General features: G+C 51.4%; 1 protein-coding gene across 2 annotated transcripts in view; it reads right to left on the minus strand.

Moving 5' to 3' along the window:
- USP43 (ubiquitin specific peptidase 43) overlaps positions 1-21,944 on the minus strand; it is a 63,094-nt gene that overhangs the window by 15,528 nt on the left and 25,622 nt on the right. For both annotated transcript variants that reach the window (XM_054709689.1, XM_054709690.1), the window contains exons 6-9: positions 19,833-19,968; positions 18,454-18,589; positions 15,155-15,269; positions 10,669-10,772 (exon numbers count right to left, since the gene is read on the minus strand). In XM_054709689.1, the coding sequence (XP_054565664.1) occupies positions 10,669-10,772; positions 15,155-15,269; positions 18,454-18,589; positions 19,833-19,968 (491 nt within the window). The remainder of the gene's footprint in view (positions 1-10,668; positions 10,773-15,154; positions 15,270-18,453; positions 18,590-19,832; positions 19,969-21,944) is intronic.

Consider the following 21,944-nt stretch of genomic DNA (forward strand, 5'->3'; position numbering starts at 1 on the left):
GGCTGGTCCCCGCAGGTGGATGGCTGGTCCCCGCAGGTGGATGGCTGGTCCCCGCAGGTGGAAGGCTGGTCCCTGAGGTGGATGGCTGGTCCCCGCAGGTGGAAGGCTGGTCCCTGAGGTGGATGGCTGGTCCCTGAGGTGGATGGCTGGTCCCCACAGGTGGAAGGCTGGTCCCCGCAGGTGGAAGGCTGGTCCCCGCAGGTGGATGTCTGGCGGACTGGGATGTCTCTTCAATTCAGCAGAGACATACTGGGGAGCCCGTGTGCAGCCCTAGGTCCAAGCCTCTTTCTTTAGGACTAATGCAGGCATATCTTGTTTGATTGCACTTCACAGGTGGATTTTCTTTACAAATTAAAGGGCCCTCGAATTCCCCATTCCTACAATTAACCCTTTGCACTCGCTTGCTTTTTTCTCGATTCCTTTATTCTAATGCTAACCGTGTTGAGTCACACTTGACATCCGAGTGCAAAAAGTTAAGAGACTGCCTTGCTGGGGGTGGGGGTATTTAATTCTGCAGAACCTATTCAAAAGCTTGCATTGGACTCATATCTAAGCCACATCCTTTGATCAGTAAAGGGTCATCTAATGCACCTAATGTGCTACCTCTTTCCGCCTCACTCCCCGGACTCCTTTTCCACCGGAGCCTCGGCGTGGGGTGGGAAGGAGATGTGGTGTCCTCCAGCTCTGGCTGCTGTACAAAAGCCCGCAGGCCACACAAAGGCAGAAGCTTGCGTGTCACCTGCAGTCTGCTTCTTGTCAAACAGGAATGAGGACATTATTTGACTTTATGGCAGGATGTGCTTCCAGGAACACATGGGTGTAGTCTCTACTCTGAGGAGCTAAGAGTGTAACGGGAGAGACTCAGAGGAATGCGCCCCGGCGGCTCTGCAGACCAGGGAAGACAACCTGCAGAGGAGGCACCGTGGTGTCCAGGGGAGTGGAGAGGGGAAAGGGTCAGAGGTTTGTACAGGCAGAGGTCGGGGGGTGGGGGAAGAGGGCAGGGTATGTGCTGGAATGAGCATGGGCGGAGGCTGGGTGAGGGAAGGCCACACGGCGAGAGGGTGGGCCCAGACCTCGGAGGGAGGGAGGGCTTTGCATGCCACCTTGGAGGTGTGGACTTGACCCTGGGGGCCACCGAAGGGTGTAGATGCAGATGGATCAGAGGGACACTGGCCTAGAGGCAGGTAGGACAGGGTGGAGGTTCCGGGCGCCCAGCAAAGAGGTGCTAAGGGCCTGAACTCAGGCGATGGTGGAAAACGTAGAGAGGAGGTGAGATATCTGAGGAATCCCCTGGATTTGGAACAAGGAGACCTGCTGGTGGGTTAAATGTGAGGAGAACGTGAGGAGGAATCCCCAGGTTACGAGCTTGGGTCGCCGAGCACACAGATGGGGGTCACCGTTTAGGCAGAGGGACCGGAGCGGAAAGGTTCCCGGGAGGAGTTCCGATGGCCAGCGTCCAGTCTCCATGTCACTGAGACATCTCAGTGGGCCGGGCGGGTCTGCATCTGAGACCTGGGCCTGAAGGTGTCAGGGAGAGCCCAGGCAAGACGGCCCTCCCAGGGACGGAGTGCGGAGGAGCACACAGCGGGCCGCGCTGGGACGCCGGGGCCCCACAATATGCGAGGGCCCCGAGAGGGAGAGAAACACTCCAAGAAAAAAGGAAATTGCTCGGAGATAAGCAGAACACGGTACATGCATACAATGCAATATCGTACGGCCTTATAAAGAGAGGAAACTCTGACACGCTACCGCGCGGATGCGCACTGAGGACACTGTGCTAAGTGCAACAAGCCAGTCACAAAAGGACGAGCACCGTGTGACTCACTTACATGAGGTACCTAGAGTCTTCACAGTCACAGACAGAAAGTAGGATGGCGGTTTCCAGGGGCTGAGGGGAGGGGGAGAAGGGGAGTCATTGTTTAGCGGCTACAGGGTTTTAGTTTAGGAAGATGAAAAAGTTCTGAAGATGATCGTGGTGATGGTTGCACAACACTGTAAATGTACTTAACACTATTGAACTGTCCACTTAAACATGTTAGATGGTCAATTACACGTTATGTATATTTGGCCACAATTTTTCACCGATGGCTGAACCCAGTCAGCATGGAACAGAGTGTGGAATCTCAGAGGGAAGGCGGGGGAGGGCGGGTGGGTGGGAGTTAACCAACCAAAGACCTTGTATGCGCATATGCCTAACCCATGGACACAGACAATAGGGCGCTGAAGGCCTGGGGCAGGAGTTGGGAGGGGGGCTGGAGGGGGTCAATGGGGGAAAGGGGGGGACATAGGTAATACTTTCAATAATAAAGAATTGTTTTTAAAAAATAAATTTCTAGGGGGAAAAGGAGGTGCTGAGATAATGGAGCAAGAAATTGAGGCTATCAGATGCTGAGGAGAGGGCTGGGTGGGTGGGGGGTGGAGAGGGAGGAGGGTGTTGGGGTGGAGAGGGAGGAGGGAGGTGGGGTGGAGAGGGAGGAGGGAGGTGGGGTGGAGAGGGAGGAGGAAGGTGGGGTGGAGAGGGAGGAGTGAGGTGGAGGTGGAGGGAGGAGGGAGGTGTGGTGGATAGGGAGGAGGGAGGTGGGGTGGAGAGGGAGGAGGAGGTGGAGGTGGAGGGAGGTGGAGGGTGGATGGAGAGGGAGGGGTGACAGGCTGGGTGGCTGAAGGTGGGAGGAAGGGCTGCAGCCTCAGGGGAGGGCTCCCTTTAGCAGGGCCAGCCTGGGGGCAGCTACACTCTTCTGTGATTCTCAGACTACCTCTAGTGAGAGGCCCGTGTCTCGGTTTGTTTCCAAATCACAGCAGACTAACACTTCTGCAAACTAATATAATAAAAATGTACTGGCCCTAACCAGTTTGGCTCAGTGGATAGAGCGTCGGCCTGCAGACTGAAGGGTCCCAGGTTCAATTCCGGTCAAGGGCATGTACCTTGGTTGCGGGCACATCCCCAGTGGGGGGTGTGTAGGAGGCAGCTGATCGATGTTTCTAACTCTCTATCCCTCTCCCTTCCTCTCTGTAAAAAAAATCAATAATATATATATATTTTTTAATGTACTGTGGGGAGGGAAGATATAAAAACACAAGTTCAATTAGAAATTATTCTATGCATCATGTTTTCAATTGCTCTAGCACATCGCTCCAATGCTTCTAAAGCTTCCTCTCGGGTTTTGGTCACGGACTGGGCCAACCAGCGGGCGACTGTGGAACTCTGAGTGCCTCAAGGGACCTCCCACAGCCTCCCCGCCACCCAGGCTCAGTCTCCCTCTCACACCCAGGCAGGCCCGGCTGACATTCCTCCTGCCTCCCTAACTCTGTATAGCAGCTGCCAGCCAAGGAGGGTGCAGATGGGGTGTAGGGCACAGAACTTCCTAGCTCACCCCTGTTAGGTTGAGGCAGGGGGGAAAGACCACAGCCATGCAAGCACCCGCAAGGTAGATGGTGACGAAGATAACTGGCAGATAACTGGCCCCTTCCCAGAACCTTGCTAGCCTTCCCAAACCCCTGCCCGAGGCAGGAATTCCACATCTCTCATGCTCTCCACCCTCCCCTCACCAAACGGCTGTATAAAGGAAGTACCTAAGCCCCTGTTTTGGCGCGAACTCCCCTGGCCCACTCTTGGACCAGTGAGTTTCGCCCGGGAGCGCAAGATTAAAACCTCCCCCCTTTTCCATGGCCTGGACTCTGTGTCTTGTTTCCTGCGTCGCAAACCTTTCATCTGGTGCCGAAACCCGGGTGGGGATTGAGTGTGTATCCCATTTGGGGTACCCCTCCCCACTTGTTTCCGCGGAACCCTCAGGCTTCTTTCCAGCTCGGCAGCGTCAGTGGGTGAGTCCCAGTCCCTATTGATTCCTAGGGTCCTCTGTCGGCGTCTCTGTCCGTAAACCGCGGTCCGCGTCAGAGATTGCTTTCCGGGCATAGCCCTCCGGACCTTTCCAGGAAAGGTTCTGACCCTGGGGTGTAGTGAAGACGTTCCTACTCCACCTCGGTCTCCGGCCTTTGGCCTCACTCTGATCCCAGGGGGTCGGCGAGAGACGTCTCCCACCATCCCTCGGATTCCGTCCGTAGCCTTGGCTCAAGGATTGGGACGCTGATCCTTGGGCCTCGCTACTGACCCTAGGTTTCAAAATGGGCAATCAGAAATCCAAAACTGACTCGCAGGCGCCGCTGGGTGCCTACTCAACAATCTGGCTAAGCTGGGCCTGTCCCGGGATCTGCGTCCTAAACGCCTCTTTGCTTCTGTACCGTGGCATGGCCTCAGTATGAATTGGACAACAGGTCACAGTGGCCTGAACATGGGACTTCGATTTTAACATCCTGACCGACCTTAACAATTCCTGCCAACGAGCTGGGAAGGGGCTGGAGGTTCCATGTGTCCAGGCCTTTTTCAATCTGCGCTCCCGTCCCTCCCTCTGCTCCTCTGTTCTCTCTGACTCTGTCCTCTGCTCCTTCTTATCTCTGACTCTGGATCCAGCTGCTCTCTCACTTCCACCCCTCTTCCTCCCGCCGAACGCTTTCGGCCCCCTCCTCTTCCTCCTTCTTCGCCACGGCTCCCTTTCTTCCCCGTGGCAGGTGCTTTCTCGGCAGCACCTCACCTGCCCACCCGTGGGCAACACCACCGCGACCGCGCCGCTCCCTCCCGCGGCCGCCGCTGCGCTTTCTTCCCCGCGGCCGCAACCATCGCCGCCGCACAGCGGAGAGCCACCCGCCCGCCATCCCGCAAGCCGCTCCGAACAGCTGGCTCCCATGCACTCTGGGGTCGGGGAGTGAAGGCGGCGGAGGGAGCAGGCGTGGGGAGGGCAGGCAGTGCTGCTGGCTCAGGCACAGGACGCCCCGGTCAGCGACCGGGCTCGGACCCTCGAGCCCCCAGGTCCGCGGCCCCGCCTCCTCCTCCTCCTCCTCCCCTCCGACTCGCCGGCCTCCCTGCAACAGGGCTCCTTCCGCCCTGCCTCCTTCTGCCCTGCCGTCCGCTCCCGCCCTTCCCCCATCCTCCCTCCCCGACCTCCCCAGGCCGTTCCTCATCAGGAACCAGGCTGGGAGTACCCACTAGATACCCCGAAGGGCGAGAGGGGCGCCGACATCGCGACCAGATGCTCCAATGCCTGATAGCCGGCCTACAGGCCGTCTCCCACAGGTAGTTAATTTTGACAAGCTGAGGGAAGTTACTCAGGGACCAGATGAGAACCCGAGGTCTTCCTTAACAGGCTGACTGAGGCTCTGACCTTATATACTCGGCTAGACCCTGGGTCCCCGGCCGGAGCAACAGTTCTAGCCACTCACTTCATTTCGCAGTCAGCCCCAGATATCCGAAAAAAGTTAAAAAAGGCAGAGGATGGCCCTCAGACCCCTGTCCGGGATCTGGTGAATATGGCATTTAAGGTTTTCTATGCCCGTGAGGAGCAGGCAGAGTACGCCCGCCTTCAACAGGAGATGAGTCTGCAAACCCAAACCTTGCTACCTTTGGGGCCGGCCGGCAGCCACGTTTGGTCCAAAAGGGACTGTGCGTGGTGGGGGTGCAACAAGAGAATGCTTCCAGTGCAGAAACAAAGGCCACAGTGCCCCCAACCCTGGGCTCCAGCCCAGCCCTGCCCGGCGTGCGGTTAAAGCGGCCACTGGAAAAGTGACTGCCCCTGGAAAAGTGACGGGCCCTCTGCGTCTCAACGTAGAGGGGCCGTCCTTCCAGGTCATGACCCGCCGCTGGCCACACTGGAACTGGCTGAAGGCTGAAGATGGCAGGACTCGACGACCCATCACCCTCGCCGGGCCCCCAGGTAAACGCTCAAGGTAGTGGGTAAGCAGATCTCCTTCCTGATCATACGGGGGCTACGGCTCTGTCCTTGCCCTCCTTTTCCAGGCCATTGCCCCTTCCACGATCTCGGTCATGGGTATTGATGGCAAACATGCTCTGGCCTCAGCGCCTTCTCACCCCGCCCTCTCCCCCGCTCCTCCCTCCCTAGAGAACAACTTTCTTGCTGACACAGGCTTATCAGAAACTCAGTTCTGAATTCAAGCAGTTAGAGGCCTGTTCCAAGAAGTTTTAAAGTTAACTGTTGACAAGGATTTTAAAAGGACCCACTCACCTGGACGGTCCTGCCCCAGGGGTTCAGAGACAGCCCTCATCTGTTTGGCCAGGCCTAACAGAGACCTCCGACAATGTTCGTTAGAACCCAGCACTCTCCTCCAGTATGGAGATGATCTCCTTCTCTGCAGCCCCTCCCTGGACATGTCTCAGAGGCATACAGCTGGCCTCTGCTGGTAGGATTCTTCCAGCCTTCACCCCGCAGCCTACCTGTCCAGACAGCTTGCTCCCACAATTCAGGAATGGCAGCCCTGCCTCCGGGCTCTGGCTGCAGCTGCTGCTCTCACCACGGAGGCCCAGAAGATTTGCCTCCAGCAACCCCTACAGGTCTTCTCCAAGATCTTCTGTCACACCGGTCCTTATCTCTCCTTGTCCCCTCTCCCGTGCAGGAACTCCATCTCCTGCTCCTGGAGAGTCCTTACATCTCCCTAACTCAGTCCCCAGCCCTGAACCCAGCCACATTCCTTCCTGCTGCCTCCACCCAACCTGCAGCTACCCCTGAGGGAGGCAGCAGGAACTGAGGGCACACTTTTTGAGTCCAGGTCCCATTCTCTATGTCCAGCCTCACAGATTGAGAGGCATCTCAGGTTTCTTTTTCCATTGACCTGACCACCTGTACTCCACGACATACACTGCAACTGCAGGTCCAAAAAGACCTTGTTAACCTAACTTTTAAGCTCTTTAATAATAGAGACAAGGAGACCCAAATCCAAAATCAAACGAGATCAGGCCAAGGCGGAGGCCCATTAGGAGGCCTTCCAGCTCCTAGCCACCACTCTCACGAACCCCAAACGGAGTGCCGGTCCTCCAACCACGGGTAAGTCAGGACTAAGCCTCCTCTGGGCCCTCCTTCAAATGCAGCAAGGAAGGACACTGAGCCAAGTCCTGCTCAAACCCGAGACCCCCGCCTGGGCCCTGCCCAAGGTGCGGAAGGGAAGGCCACTGGAAATCAGACTGTAGTCTGGCTCCTCCGGTCTGGCCTCAGCCAGTCCAGCAGGCCACCCTCTGGATCCGGTTTGGAGCTCCCAGACCCCCTGGGACTGGCCACTGAAGAAGCTGCCAGGCCCTGACAGGGCCCCACAGACTTACATCACCAGGACAGAGCCTCGAGTAATGACTGTGGTGGCAGGTAAGCCGATCTCCTTTATAATTGACACTAGGGCCACTTATTCTGCCCTCTCTGAATTCGCTGGGACCCTTGTCCCCTCCTCAGTCTCTATTATGGGGTTGACGGATTAGTCTCACAGCCATTAGCCACCTCATGTCTACACGGCATCTTACTAAATTCCCCCATTCACTCTTTTCCCATTCTACCTTGGTGCCCAGCCAGGGCTACCATGCATCCCCTCTTAAAACCCAGTTGTCCCAAACCACAGTCACCTACCTCAGTTTCACTCTCTTACCCCAAAAGGCCAAGCCATTCCTTGGACTGTAAACGCCTTATCTCCTCTATGATCATTATCTCTAGGAAGAATGTGGCCATTTGGGACTGAAGCGGCTAGAGGCCTGGCTAGCCTGGGAACTGGCTGCGGAGCCTGCTCCCTCCCCCATCGCCTTTTAGAAATACTGAATAGAAGGTCTAAGGCATGGTTATGCATTTTTGAAGGACATAGAAGGAAGGTTTGAAGGCTAATTTGAAATTGTGAAGGTTTTTGTGAAGGTTGTGCATGTGATGAGATGGAGAAGAGAAAGAAAGAAAAAAAGAAAGAAAGAAGTTACTCTGAGCAAGAAAGTGAGGGTTCAGTCTCCAAGCCTGGCAGGACAAGGTTGCTGGATACTTCTTAAGCTAAACCAGAATATTCAGTGTCTAACCTCTTATCCAACCATCCAGGTCTCCAAAAGCATCCTACAGGCCGAAAATTCCCTTAAAGGGAAGCTGCCTGATTCCCCCCGGGTAGAAGTCCTGTCTTCTTGGCTCCAATTTATCCAACACACTCTACTATTCCTTAACGAGACCCGCACCCTGCCCAATGTCTCGCACTGCTTTTTATGTGTCTCTCTCCAAAGACCTTTGCTGGCTGCCGTCCCACTCATGACTCCTCCAGGAACTCAAGGACATGGTGAATGTCAGCCTCCCCTGGCTGGCATTCCCCTCTGTGAACCCGAAACTCCAGAACCCACCTTACCCCCACGGATATGCTACCAGACCAGCAACCCGGTAACTGTGGGACGGGTCACTTGGAACTGTACCCAAAACCACATGCAGCCAGTCCCACCAAGTCCAGCCCGGGTACCTTCTTTTGGTGCAACGGCACCTTAAGCAACTGCATAAACTCCTCTGACCCCGGGCCTTGCTTTGGGGTCACAGTAGTTCCCCAGCTAACCTTGTATGGAGAGTCGGAGCTTAACTGGTTGCTCCCTTCATCCCACCCCCGGGCCCACAGGGCCGCCTTCCTCCCTGTCATGTTGGGGGTAAGTATCGCTGCCTCATAGGCCTCGCTGGGGGAGGTCCTCGGGAACAGCATAATCTCTGCTCAGGATTACCTCCTTAGCCTCCCTGCAGCGGCAAGTAACATCGATAGACGTGCAAGACACTCCTGGAACAACTCTCTTTAGAGCTACCTGGACCCTACCTCTGATAGGGCCCCCAATTCTCATCTGTGTCTTTTTTTCCCTAGCTCCCTGCCTCCTCAAATTCATCCACTCCCGGATCACAGAAATGTGACTGTAAACCAGCTCCTGCTCCATCCCTACACTCGGCTGCCCCTCAACCAGCCTCTGCCTGACCCTGGCCTTTAACATCCCCCACCCTCTTCGCCCCTGGTCAGCAGGAAGTAGCCAGGACGATTTCGGCGCCCCCTATCACCAAAAAGGCTGGGATGTTAGGTCGAGGCAGGGGGGAAAGACCACAGCCATGCAAGCACCCGCAAGGTAGATGGTGACGAAGATAACTGGCAGATAACTGGCCCCTTCCCAGAACCTTGCTAGCCTTCCCAAACCCCTGCCCGAGGCAGGAATTCCACATCTCTCATGCTCTCCACCCTCCCCTCACCAAACGGCTGTATAAAGGAAGTACCTAAGCCCCTGTTTTGGCGCGAACTCCCCTGGCCCACTCTTGGACCAGTGAGTTTCGCCCGGGAGCGCAAGATTAAAACCTCCCCCCTTTTCCATGGCCTGGACTCTGTGTCTTGTTTCCTGCGTCGCAAACCTTTCCACCCCTATCCTGGTTCCTGGTCCCTTTATAAAGGGAGGGGCCTGTCCCTGTTACAAGTCTGACGCCAATTCAGGTTCTGACACCAATTCCAAGTGTGTTTTTTCCAAACCTCCAACAATGAACTCAGTTCTGACGCGCCCCACTTGGAGAAGCCTCAGGCCCCACAGGCTAAGCGCTCAGTCCTATAAGACTGCCAGCCCCATCCCCCACCTCAGACGCCAATAGCAAGTCCGGGTTGCCTGCCACAAGGGCTTCTGACCAACCCAATAATCACTTGGAGGGTCCAAGGCTCCCCTCCTTGGGTTCCGTTAATTTGCTTAGAGCAGCTCACAGAACTGAAACAGTGTACGAAGTAGATCACCAGTTTATCATAAAAAGGCTTAACTCAGGAGCAGCCAGTGGAAGAGACAAGCAGGGCAAGCATGTGGGGAGGGGCGAGGAGCATCCACACCCTCCCCAGGCTCCACCCTCCCAGCACCTCCATGTGCTCATCAGGCCAAAGCCCCCCAAATGATGTCCTTTCGGTTTCGATGGAGGCTTCATTACATAGTCATGACTGATTACATCATTAACCGGTGGGACAGAGTCACCCTCCAGCCCCCTCTCGTCTCCCCAAGGTCAGGGGATCCAGCCCCCTCCTTAGGTGCTTTCCAAGAGTCGCCTCATTACACACACTTGGGTGTGGCTGAAAGGGGGTCATTATGAATAATAACAAGAAGACATCGTTAGTGCTTTCATCATTTAGGAAATTCTAAGGGTTTTAGGCGCTCTGTGCCAGAACTGGAAGCCCCAAATATGTATGTCTTATTATAACCCAAAACATCACACTGACACTGGACTCAGTCAGCCTTGGCTGACCAAGCCAGGAAATGAGACCCTTTCTGAGGGTCTGTCTCGGGTCCTGTGCTGGCCCGCGGGCTGCTGGGCAAGGCTGTGTCCCGTGGCAGGCTGTGTGCGGGCACCGGGAGAGTCAGGAAGTCAGAACCACGGGAGACACGGCCACACTGCTTTCCTCCTCAGCCAGAGTCCACAACGGACTACAGTTTGGGGCCGATGGCTCAGGTAGAAGTCTCCCCTGCCCCAGAGGGGGAATTCAGGTTGAATTCAGTAACATGACTAATTGAATGAGTTTGGGTTTTTCAGTCAGATCTGGGTTCAAATTTGGCTTCGGCCATTAACTAGCTATGCGAGTGTGAACACATTAACTGATCTCTGGGAACCTCAGTGTCTCCTCATCTCTGAAGTGAGCATCGTACTTCCTCCCTACACATAAGGACTGCAAGCACTTCCGTGAGTAAGGACCTACCTCGGAGGCAGGCACCGGAGAGGTAAGTTACAGAGAGTAGCTACAATTGTAATCAATGGTATGGACACATAGCGTCAAAGGAGTCTGGACAAATAAGACCACATTCTTACCCTTACCAAATCTGGAACATCCCCTTACCTGTCAACTGCCCAGTGACAGAGGGGCCTGCTGTCCTGGGGGGATAAGTAGCTAAGGGCCAGGGACTGCCCCACAACCCGGATGGAGAACAGCGGCCCTGGGTTCTGCCAAGACAAAAACGGGGGAGGGGGTCATGAGGCCTGACGTTTTAAATTAGACTCTTAGTGCAAATGCATTACTCAAAAAATGTAAGCCTTTTTGTGGACAGTCTATTTTGAATATTCCCTTAATAATTAGTATTCAAAACCTAGCTGTGTGAAGGCTTCATCTGCTTTTGAAGATGCACAGTTTCCTTTAACATAGGGATCCAACACTGTCTAACACAGTAAATTCCCCTGAAGGATAAACATGCTGTTCTTAAATAACGCGTGTTTCACTGAAACAGAAGCTGGCACAGTCACTGGAAAAATAAATCAAGTTTGTTAATGAATTATTAATCAGTAATTTAACTTACTTTAAGAAATTGTCACCACCCAATTACCAAAATGAGCCAAGAATCTAAAAGCAAATTAGTGTATATTTTACATTCCAAATGCCAAGTGAACACCTCAGAACAAGCCACATAAAGAAATACCAGCTATGTTTTTATTCTAAGTTCCTAATGCATACTTCTGGTCCCAAAAATACCATCAAACTTCTAAATAAAGACCCAACACACTTCTACTATTGAACATTGAAATGAATATGATCTATATAAACACTTAGAAAGATGAATGAAAACAAGTAGAAGAATGATTTTCCAACCCAGTTATTCCGGTTCAGGGTCATGGGTGGCCAGAGCCTCTGCTAGGAGCTCAGGGCTCAAGGCAGGACCCACGCTGGACAGGACACCCTTCCGTCACAGGGTGCTCACACCCCACTCACACCCACACTCACTCAGACTGGGACAATTCAGACACTCTTCACCTCATGTGCACCTCTTTGGGATGTGGGAGAAAACCACACACACACACACACACACACACACACACACACAGTGGGGAGAGTGTGCAGACTCCACAGAGACAGTGGCCCCAGCCAGAAATCTTTTTTTTTTTGCATCAACGTTATAATGAAACAATGTTGGATGATACATTGTTATTTGAGGACCTGCTGTGCTTCCTAAGGAGAAGCTAGTTAAACCTGGGGGGACTCTTTTTCCTGACATGCCCAGTTGAGCTTTGCTGGTTGGATGGCAACACAGCACCATCAAGGCCTCGGCACTGTGTGGAGGCAGCTTACCCAGCCTGCACTCAAAGAAAGTTTACACAGTCGCCATAAACATGCCTCGACAAGGATAACTCGCTTCTTTCATAGTTCACGCAAGGTACGCCTGTCCAGCAAATGGGTCATTTATGTAAGAGCCACTTTCCTGTCCTCTCTCCTTGGCTGGGGAAATTCACTTTAGAACCTCTGCTAGATGCTCACTATTTTTCCTCTCTTCCGCTCAAGGATGTGAATTCTGAATGCATGCTTTCCAAATGATTAGCCTATGGAGCCAGTATTGAATATATTACTAAAAGCCTTCTGAGTTACACGGGTGGGCTAGCGTGGGAAGCTCACAACCAACCACTCAGCATACATTATTCCTACAGAAAATCCTTCCAACCACACGTTTACCAACGACTGGAAAGGCATCCACAGCGGAGGTGGAGGTGACCTGTAACAGGATTGTGCTGGCGCCACCGACTGCTTGGTTGGTTTCTAAAGCCAAAATGACTGCAGGGGACAGGGGCAGAGGCCCAGGGTGTCCAGCGGAGAATGGGCCAGCTGGGCTCCATGTTCACATGACAGTGGTTCATCCACTTTCAAGAATCGGGGGCACGGGGTTTGGGGGAGGCTAAAGCTATTCCTAGATACCGTGACCTACTTAGAGAGAAGCCGTGGTTCTAATTTGGGCTCTGGCAGAGCTGCTGGGCAGAACAAGAGCAAAGTCCCTTAGAGCTAATGATGGGTACCAATGTAGGAAGGTCTTTAACAAAGTGGTGTTTGGAGTAAATCCTAAATTAAATGTATGGTTTTCCCTGAGCACGAAGCAACGTGAATTATGAAGAATTATCACTAAGTTTGGTATATATCCCCCAAATGAAAAGTTCTAAGAGAATAGCTGAGGGGGAGGGGGGCAAGGGGGAGGGGGAACAGAGCTACTGACCTGTCCCTAAAAATGTCAACATCTTCTGGGCCAGGCAGCCATAGGAATGGTTTCCGATACTATAGGAGCTACAGGAATTGGTTTCAAAACATGTTGTTTTCATTGAAAACTACCAACCTGAAATAAATAAATGCAAGGCAAAAAGGTGTTTTCCCTTGAGTTTCTCTCAGTTATTCAAAAACTGGACAAAACTATTTTAAAACTAGGCTTTATATATGGACAGGAACATCAATTTTATTTTTCCACATAAATTATAGCTGAAGTCCCTTGAAGTTTTTGATGAAAATATAAAAGTAAGCTGTCCTACAATAAGCCATAAATGTACAAAAGTGAGAAGAATAATGTAAATCCCACTCTTTATTCCAATGGTGTTTTGTAAGATTTAACGAGAAAAAAGCTCTGTCCATAAAGGTATTTTGTAAGGCTGCGAAGAGTGAGCCGCTACGGGTCATAAATTGGTTATTTCCCTGCACATAAATCAAAATTATTTTATACAACAACGTGAATTAAGAGCAAACTCTGGTTTCTCCTGAACTACTCCTAGTTTCTCACCCCATCTCCACCCCCTCACAACAGACACACACACACACTGACCTGCCTCACAAACACACATGCGCGCGCACACATACACATACTCACTGACCTGCCATATGCACACACACACATACTGACCTGCCTCGCACACACTGACCTGCTACGCACACACACACACTCACTGACCTGCCATACGTGCACACACACGCACTGACCTGCCTCGCACACACTGACCTGCTACACACACACACACACACTCACTGACCTGCCATACGCGCACACACACGCACTGACCTGCCTCGCGCAGACCTGCTACACACATACACACACACACACTCACTGACCTGCCATACTTGCACACACACTCACTGACCTGCCTCACACACACTGACCTGATACACACACACACACACACACACGCACGCACTGACCTGCCTCGCGCACAGACCTGCTACACACACACACACACACTCACTGACCTGCCATACGTGCACACACACGCACTGACCTGCCTCACACACACTGACCTGACACACACACACACACACACTCACTGACCTGCCATACGCGCACACATACGCACTGACCTGCCTCGCACACACTGACCTGATACACACACACACACACACACTCACTGACCTGCCATACGTGCACACACACGCACTGACCTGCCTCGCGCAGACCTGCTACACACATACACACACACACACTCACTGACCTGCCATACGTGCACACACACGCACTGACCTGCCTCGCACACACTGACCTGCTACGCACACACACACACTCACTGACCTGCCATACGTGCACACACACGCACTGACCTGCCTCGCACACACTGACCTGCTACGCACACACACACACTCACTGACCTGCCATACGCGCACACACACGCACTGACCTGCCTCGCGCAGACCTGCTACACACATACACACACACACACTCACTGACCTGCCATACTTGCACACACACTCACTGACCTGCCTCGCACACACTGATCTGCTACACACACACACACACACACACACGCACTGACCTGCCTCGCGCACAGACCAGCTACACACACACACACACACTCACTGACCTGCCATACGTGCACACACACGCACTGACCTGCCTCACACACACTGACCTGACACACACACACACACACACTCACTGACCTGCCATACGTGCACACACACGCACTGACCTGCCTCGCACACACTGACCTGATACACACACACACACACACACTCACTGACCTGCCATACGCGCACACACACGCACTGACCTGCCTCGCGCAGACCTGCTACACACATACACACACACACACTCACTGACCTGCCATACTTGCACACACACTCACTGACCTGCCTCACACACACTGACCTGATACACACACACACACACACACACACACATGCACGCACTGACCTGCCTCGCGCACAGACCTGCTACACACACACACACACTCACTGACCTGCCATACGTGCACACACACGCACTGACCTGCCTCACACACACTGACCTGACACACACACACACACACACTCACTGACCTGCCATACGTGCACACACACGCACTGACCTGCCTCACACACACTGACCTGACACACACACACACACACACACTCACTGACCTGCCATACGTGCACACACACGCACTGACCTGCCTCACACACACTGACCTGCTACACACACACACACACACACTCACTGACCTGCCATACGTGCACACACACGCACTGACCTGCCTCGCACACACTGACCTGCTACACACACACGCGCACACACACACACACTCACTGACCTGCCATACGTGCACACACACGCACTGACCTGCTGTCCCGGGGCCTCGCCCTTCATGAGATGGCGGACCTTGCTCAGAATGCTCTGCTGGAGCTGGACCCAGGAGATGGTTCTGTCCTCCCTGATCAGGAATGGTGGCCCAAATCTGAAAATCCAAGGACATGGGGTTATTTCAGCAGAGGAAAACCCAACACATGTGACCTTTGCTCTACCATGGCTCCTCTCCACTGGCTCAGAGCTCACTCAACACCAGGCATAACGCAAAGCTGCCCGTCAGAGAACCTCGCTGCCCTGGAGACACTGAGGTGGAAACAGAGGCCGAGGAGACACCGCAGGGCAGGCAGATGCTGTCAGTGCTCAGCGGCTGGGAAACTCTCCCCACAGAAGAGCGCAGAGCAGGAGCGCTGCAGCCAGAGGAAAGCAGGGCAGAGCCAGAGCCAGAGGGACCGGCCCCCGGCACTGCTGCTTTGTGCATCGGGATATCCTCATCCCTGGGGAAGGTTTCACGGCCCACGCTGGCGGACACGCCGCAGTGGCTTCCAATGCTGAGAACGCCCGACATCCCTGACTGCTGACTGTCCTGTGACCACACCACACACGGTTTTGTGAGGAGTCCATGGGTTAAGACTGTGAAGCTGCCCTAGCCAGTTTGGCTCAGTGGATAGGGCGTCAGCCTGCGGACTGAAAGTCCCGGGTTCGATTCCAATCAAGGGCACATGCCTAGGTTGCAGGCTCGATCCCGTGTGGGGCATGCAGGAGACAGCCGATCAATGATTCTCTCTCATCATTGATCTTTCTCTCTCTCTCTCCCTCTCCCTTCCTCTCTGAAATCAATGAAAATATTTTTTTAAAAAAGAAAGAATGTGAAGCTGTAGAATAAACTTTGCACAAGTCTCAGGTGCTGTGTCGGGACAGGCAAGCACACTGGGCCACCCACTGTTGTGTGGACAGATCGGGTTATTTGCCGTGTCCTCTACTATTAGGCATTCAGATTGCTTCCAACTTTTTATTTAAACAGTGCTTGCTTAGACACACACCTTGGGGTGCACATGACTAATTGTTCCTTTGGGATAAAGTCCCAGAAGTAGAAATGCAAGACCAAAGCTGCCCTCCAGAAAAGCACCTGCCCAGAACGAGTATCGCCAATCTCTGAAACGCCTTTAACAACCCGAAAGGGTAAGAATAGCATCTTGCTGTTGCAGTCAGAACTTCTTCTTCTAGCACATGAAGCGGCGTATTTTAACCTCAGCTTGTGTTTCTTCTGGAAATGCATGTTAATCTCTGAAGCTCGTTTTACTAAAAGAGTATTTCTCTCTTATCTGAGAGCTAGGCTTTATATGATGGACCTGAATCCTTTATCTGTCACATGATGCCAATATGTTTCCTCTTTGTGCTTTGCCTTTCAAATTTGCTTTGAGTTCAAAACTGTAAATGTATTTAAAACATTATCCTGTTCTTTTATAGACCCTGACTTAAGTGTTAAAATAGTCCCCACCCAAAGACATAAATATGCCCCTACATTATCTTCAAGCTATTTTATGGTTTCCTTTACTATAATCACCTCTCTAATCAATCTGGAATTTACACATGTGAATTTATGGTGGGAGTAAAAAAATGATTACATAAAATTTTTTAAAAAATCAATTAAGTCAGCATTTTATATAGAATAATTCATTCCCTATCTGGTAATATGAAATATACCATTTCTATCATATAATACTTAAATATACTTTGGCCTAATCTGTTCCATTGATTTAAATATCTATTCTTCTACCTGTATCACAATATTTTAATAATCACAACTTCATTCTGTTCTAATAGAACAATCCCTCTTCTTCATTTTTCCCTCCCCCAATATTTTCTGACTATTTTTATAAGCTTATTAGTCCAGATAAATTTTACATTTTATCAATCTAAAACTTTATTGGAGCCATATATCTTTTAAACATTTTATTTGGACTATATAAGGAAAGTATCTGCTTTTGTGTATTAGTTATGTAGCCAGTCACTTTCCTGAACTCTTTTGTTACTTTTAATCATTTTCAAGTACTTGGTTCTCTGGACAGTGGATCTGCAAATAGTTGTCATTGTATCTCCTTACAATTACAGAGCCAGTTTCTTTTCCCTTGTCTTACCATACTGCCCAAGCCTTACTACTCCATCTATATATATAAAAGCCCAGCGACCATTACAGTGGAACAACCAAAATGACCAGTGGCTATGATGTGCACTGTGGCAGCCAACCAGCCTGATGAGGACCCCAATTGTCCCCGCCCCCCACCCCCCCGGCCAGCCCAGCCCAATCGGCCCCCAACACCCTAATCGGGATGCGGGGTGGCCGCCAACTGCCTGCGGCCCCTCCCCCCAACCAGCCCAGACCCTGATTGGCCCCCAATACCCCTAAATCTCTGCCTGGCTCCCTGGTGCATGTACATTTAGTGAAAGCACAAGAAAATAATCATCAATCCCTTCTGTCCCCAAATAGAGTCTCCAGGGGGCTCTGCTGATACTGCAGCCAAGCTGTGGAATTCTCCCTCCACGGCCCGCAGCCCCAGGAGACCTTCCAAGTTAGCCAAAAAGGCGACCTAAGCATTTACGGGATGGCGGCCCTTTGCTGAGGAATGTAGAGAGGCTGGGTGGGGATTTTGGGAAATTGCTATGCCTTGCAGATTAGGTGAGCTTTCAATCTCTCTTTATAAGGGGCGGCCCACAGGCTGCCAGGCGCAATAGCAAAGGGTGGGCACATTCAAAAACAGAAAAACTTTTAAACAAACAGACGTGAAGATCATATTGGGAAACTGAGGGCAGAGCCCCGGGAAGAACGCAAAAATCATTCGAGGGCCATCGTCCATCTTGATATAGGTTTGCAAGCAACACATAAACAACTTCATCTCACGGCACGTGAAATGCAGAACAGCTCTGTTGTGGGTTTTCTTTTGGCCATCCTTCAAGTATAATTAGATCCAGCTGGGGGTAATCTATAGCTTCTAGCATTAGACCCCACGGCCAGCCCCGCTCAATGGGACCCCATCGGAGCAGGCCAGCCGGACCCCACCCGTGCACGAATTCATGCACCGGGCCTGTAGAATAAAATAATAGTGGTGAAAGCAAGAATAATTGTCCCTGAAATGAATTTAAAAAGCTTTCAATGTTTAATTGTTAAGGGCAATGTTTGCCATCTGCTTAAATTATTCCAGTCCCCATTCCTGGTTGATTAACCTTGAAAATGGGTGTTTAACTTAATCAAATTTGAATTATTCTAGACCGAATTCCAAGTTCACGTGTACACGTCCCAGACGTCACGTAAAAAGGATGCAATGAAAACGTACCTGCTCGCCTGCTGCCCTGACCCCACCAGGTTACAGCAGAGGATTAGCACCTTGTTCTCCCTGTGGGCAGGCAGGGACAACCGCGGACCTGCACGGGCTGCCAAGCGAGGGGACACGGACATACCAGGCGGAGGAGCTGAAGAGAGAGAACTACATTGGTATTCTTCAAGGAGCTACTTCGCTGGGTCACAACCCTGCTTCTCCAGGCCTCCGTTCTCTTAACCACCCTTAGGAGACACTAGAGCACTTTAGGGGAAGAGATAGAAGGTTCTTGGCTCTTGTGCCATCGGCACCTGGCACACGAAGATCCTATCAATAGGAGAGAATGTGCGCTCAGCCAGTAGTTTAAAAAAGGAGGGCAGGGATTTTAATGAACACTTTTCAAAGCCAATGTGAAAAACACTCCAAAATTACTGTGGATGCTCGTACGCCTGATCAGAGCCACAGAATATCCACTGTCTTCGAAAGACAACGTAAGAAGCACACGGAGCAGGGAGGCATCTTTACCCTTGGGGAAGTAGGGGATCTGGACTTGCCTCGATTTCCAGTCGGTTCTGAAAATTTGACTTTTGAGGCACAGATGTGTCGCCTGTGATTGAATCTGAAATGAGGGCTTGTTTCCCTGAGCTACAGCGTAATCAGGGCCATCAACGTCCTGTTCCGGATTCCTTGCCCAGAGTCTCTCTGTTGACCCAGAACCACCGCAGACACCTGGTCCCCACACCTGTCACCTAGGCTCGCTGAGGATGCCGGGCTTGGGCACAGGATCTATCCGGGGACATGGCGACGCTGGCACAGGGTCCCTGGCTGACTAATTGAGCCAAAATGTAGACTGACCTGCAATGCAAGACAGTCAGGTATTGGCCATCTTAGCCAATCCAAAGCTTAGGAAAGCCAAGCATCGGGAGGTGGAACTGTTAACAAAAAGTCATTTATACCCTCTTTGGCCACCTGCTGCTCGAACTTATAAAATGTTTACTTTAAGCACAGACCTTGAATCTCTGGAGTCTGAACACAAAGACTAACCAGCACCTGGTCTGATTAATGCCCGTCAAAGTGTGCTCTCAGGACAGCAACATCACCTGGGAATTCGTTTCACTTGAAAATTCTCAGGCCCCACTCCAGGTCTAGAGAATCAGAAAGAAACCCTGTGGGTAGGGCTCAGAAATCTGCTCAAACAAGCCCTCCAGCTGACTCTGATACTCATGAAGGTCTTGAAAGCCCCTGCATTCATTGAATATTTTAAAGTAATCAACCATCTGTACAACAAATACCAGAGAAAATAAGCCTCCAAGTATGAAAACTAAATGCCTTATGCCTCAGGACCCAATGAGTACTCTCTCAAACCTGAAACCCACAATATTCAAGCACTACTGTACCTGCGAGTGTCTCCTGGCCAGGTGGCGGAGGGGCTTGGAAGGCATACACGTTATCTCCCTCTGCTATCGTGTTCAGGTCGTCTTCATCAAAGAAAGACCGCTGGAGTCCACTGGGGCACAGTTCAACCAGGATCACCTGGAATGAGAAGGATCATTTTCCATCTTGATTTCTCCAAGGGAACTTAACAAATAAGAAATCTAAAAGTGAAGGGATTAAGAAGTACAAATTGGCTGTTACAAAATAGTCATGGGGATGTAAAGTACTGCATAGGGAATAGAGTCAATAATATTGTAATAACTATGTATGGTGTCAGATGGGTACTAGACTTATGGGGGTGGAGGGGTCACCTCATAAGTTATATAAATGTGTAACCACTATTCTGTACACTTGAAACCAATATAATATTGAATGTTACCTATAATTGAAAATTTTTAAAAATTTGTTTTTAATAAGAAAAGATAATGATAGATTTAAAATTGTCTTTTACCCTCCCTTCCCTTCTGGCTAGTGAGAAATACTACTTATTTTTAATACTAAAATACAGTGGACATAACAATTAGATTAAATACAGACATCTCAACTGCAACAATAGAATATCACACTGGCCTAGGGAAGGGTTGGGGGAGTTGAAAATCTAAACTTTAATACCCAGCTAAAGTATCATGCAAGATAAGCATAAAATAAAGTCTTCTTCAGATCTCCATTGGAAGAATTTGTAAAGTGTACTGCCAACATTTTTTACATTATCACATACATGAAAAATATTTTTATAGAACACTGAGGTAAGCAGAAGAATCTGGTTTTGTAGAGGAAAAGAGGGGTGACTGCATTGAGGGTCTGAATGCCTCAGTCCCAACTTTATCACCTACAGGGCTAAAGGAATCAACATCTCAGTGCATACAAACCATTCAAGGCACAGTGGCTGAAAATTCTCTTATAAAAGATACATTTCAGGATTTAAAAAAACAAACAAAAAAAAACTGAATCCAGAGCAATACTTGAGTTTTAAGGAGAAATGATAAACCAAAAAAAGGTAAACATTGGCCAATGTAAATATGCACTAACTATATAAACCTACTAGAGGCCCGGTGCACGAAATTCGTGCACGGAGGGGGGTTGTCCCTCAGCCCAGCCTGTACCCTCTCCAATATGGGACCCCTTGAGGGGATCCCCGGTGGGATCGGGCCTAAACGGGCAGTCGGACATCCCTCTCACAATCCAGGACTGCTGGCTCCCAACTGCTTGCCTGCCTGCCTTCCTGACTGCCCCTAACCACTTCTGCCTGCCAGCCTGATCACCCCCTAACCACTCTGCTGCCAGCCTGTTTACCCCCAACTTCCCTCCTCTGCCGGCCTGGTCACCCCTGCAGGGTTGATCACCTCCAACTGCCCTCCCTTGCAGGCTTGGTCCCTCTCAACTGCCCTCCCTTGCAGGCCGGGTGCCTCCCAACTGCCCTTTCCTGCTGGCCATCTTGTGGTGGCCATCTTGTGTCCACATGGGGGCAGTTATATTGTGTGTTGCAGTGATGATCAATCTGCATAGTACTCTTTTATTAGATAGGATAGAGGCCTGGTACAGGGGTGTGGGCCAGCTGGTTTGCCCTGAAGGGCGTCCCGGATCAGGTGGGGGTTCCCTTGGGGTGTGGGGCGGCCTGAGTGAGGGGCCTGTGGTGGTTTGCAGGCGGACCACGCCCCCTGGCAACCCAAGCAGAGGCCCTGGTATCTGGAATTTATTTTCCTTCTACAATTGAAACTTTGTAGCCTGGAGCGGAGCCAAACCTGGGGCTCCCTCCGAGGCCGGCAGCCATTCATTTGTGTTGGGGTTATAATTGAAACTTTGTTGCCTTAAGCGGGTGGGCCTGGCCAGGGTATGCTGAAAGCCTTGCTTCCCCTGTTGCTGGCGGCAACCATGGCCTGCTCTCTCAAGCTCCATTCTGCCGCCATTTGTTTGAATTTGTTTACCTTCTATAATTGAAACTTTGTAGCTTGAGTGGAGGCTTAGGCCTGTCAAGGGCAAGCGGAAAGCTTGGCTTCCTCTGTTACCTAGGAAACCTTGCTCTCGGTGGCTGTAGCCATCTTGGTTAGGTTTATTTGCATACTCGCCCTGATTGG

This window comes from Eptesicus fuscus, chromosome 20 (assembly GCF_027574615.1).
Source record: "Eptesicus fuscus isolate TK198812 chromosome 20, DD_ASM_mEF_20220401, whole genome shotgun sequence".
NCBI lineage: Eukaryota > Metazoa > Chordata > Mammalia > Chiroptera > Vespertilionidae > Eptesicus > Eptesicus fuscus.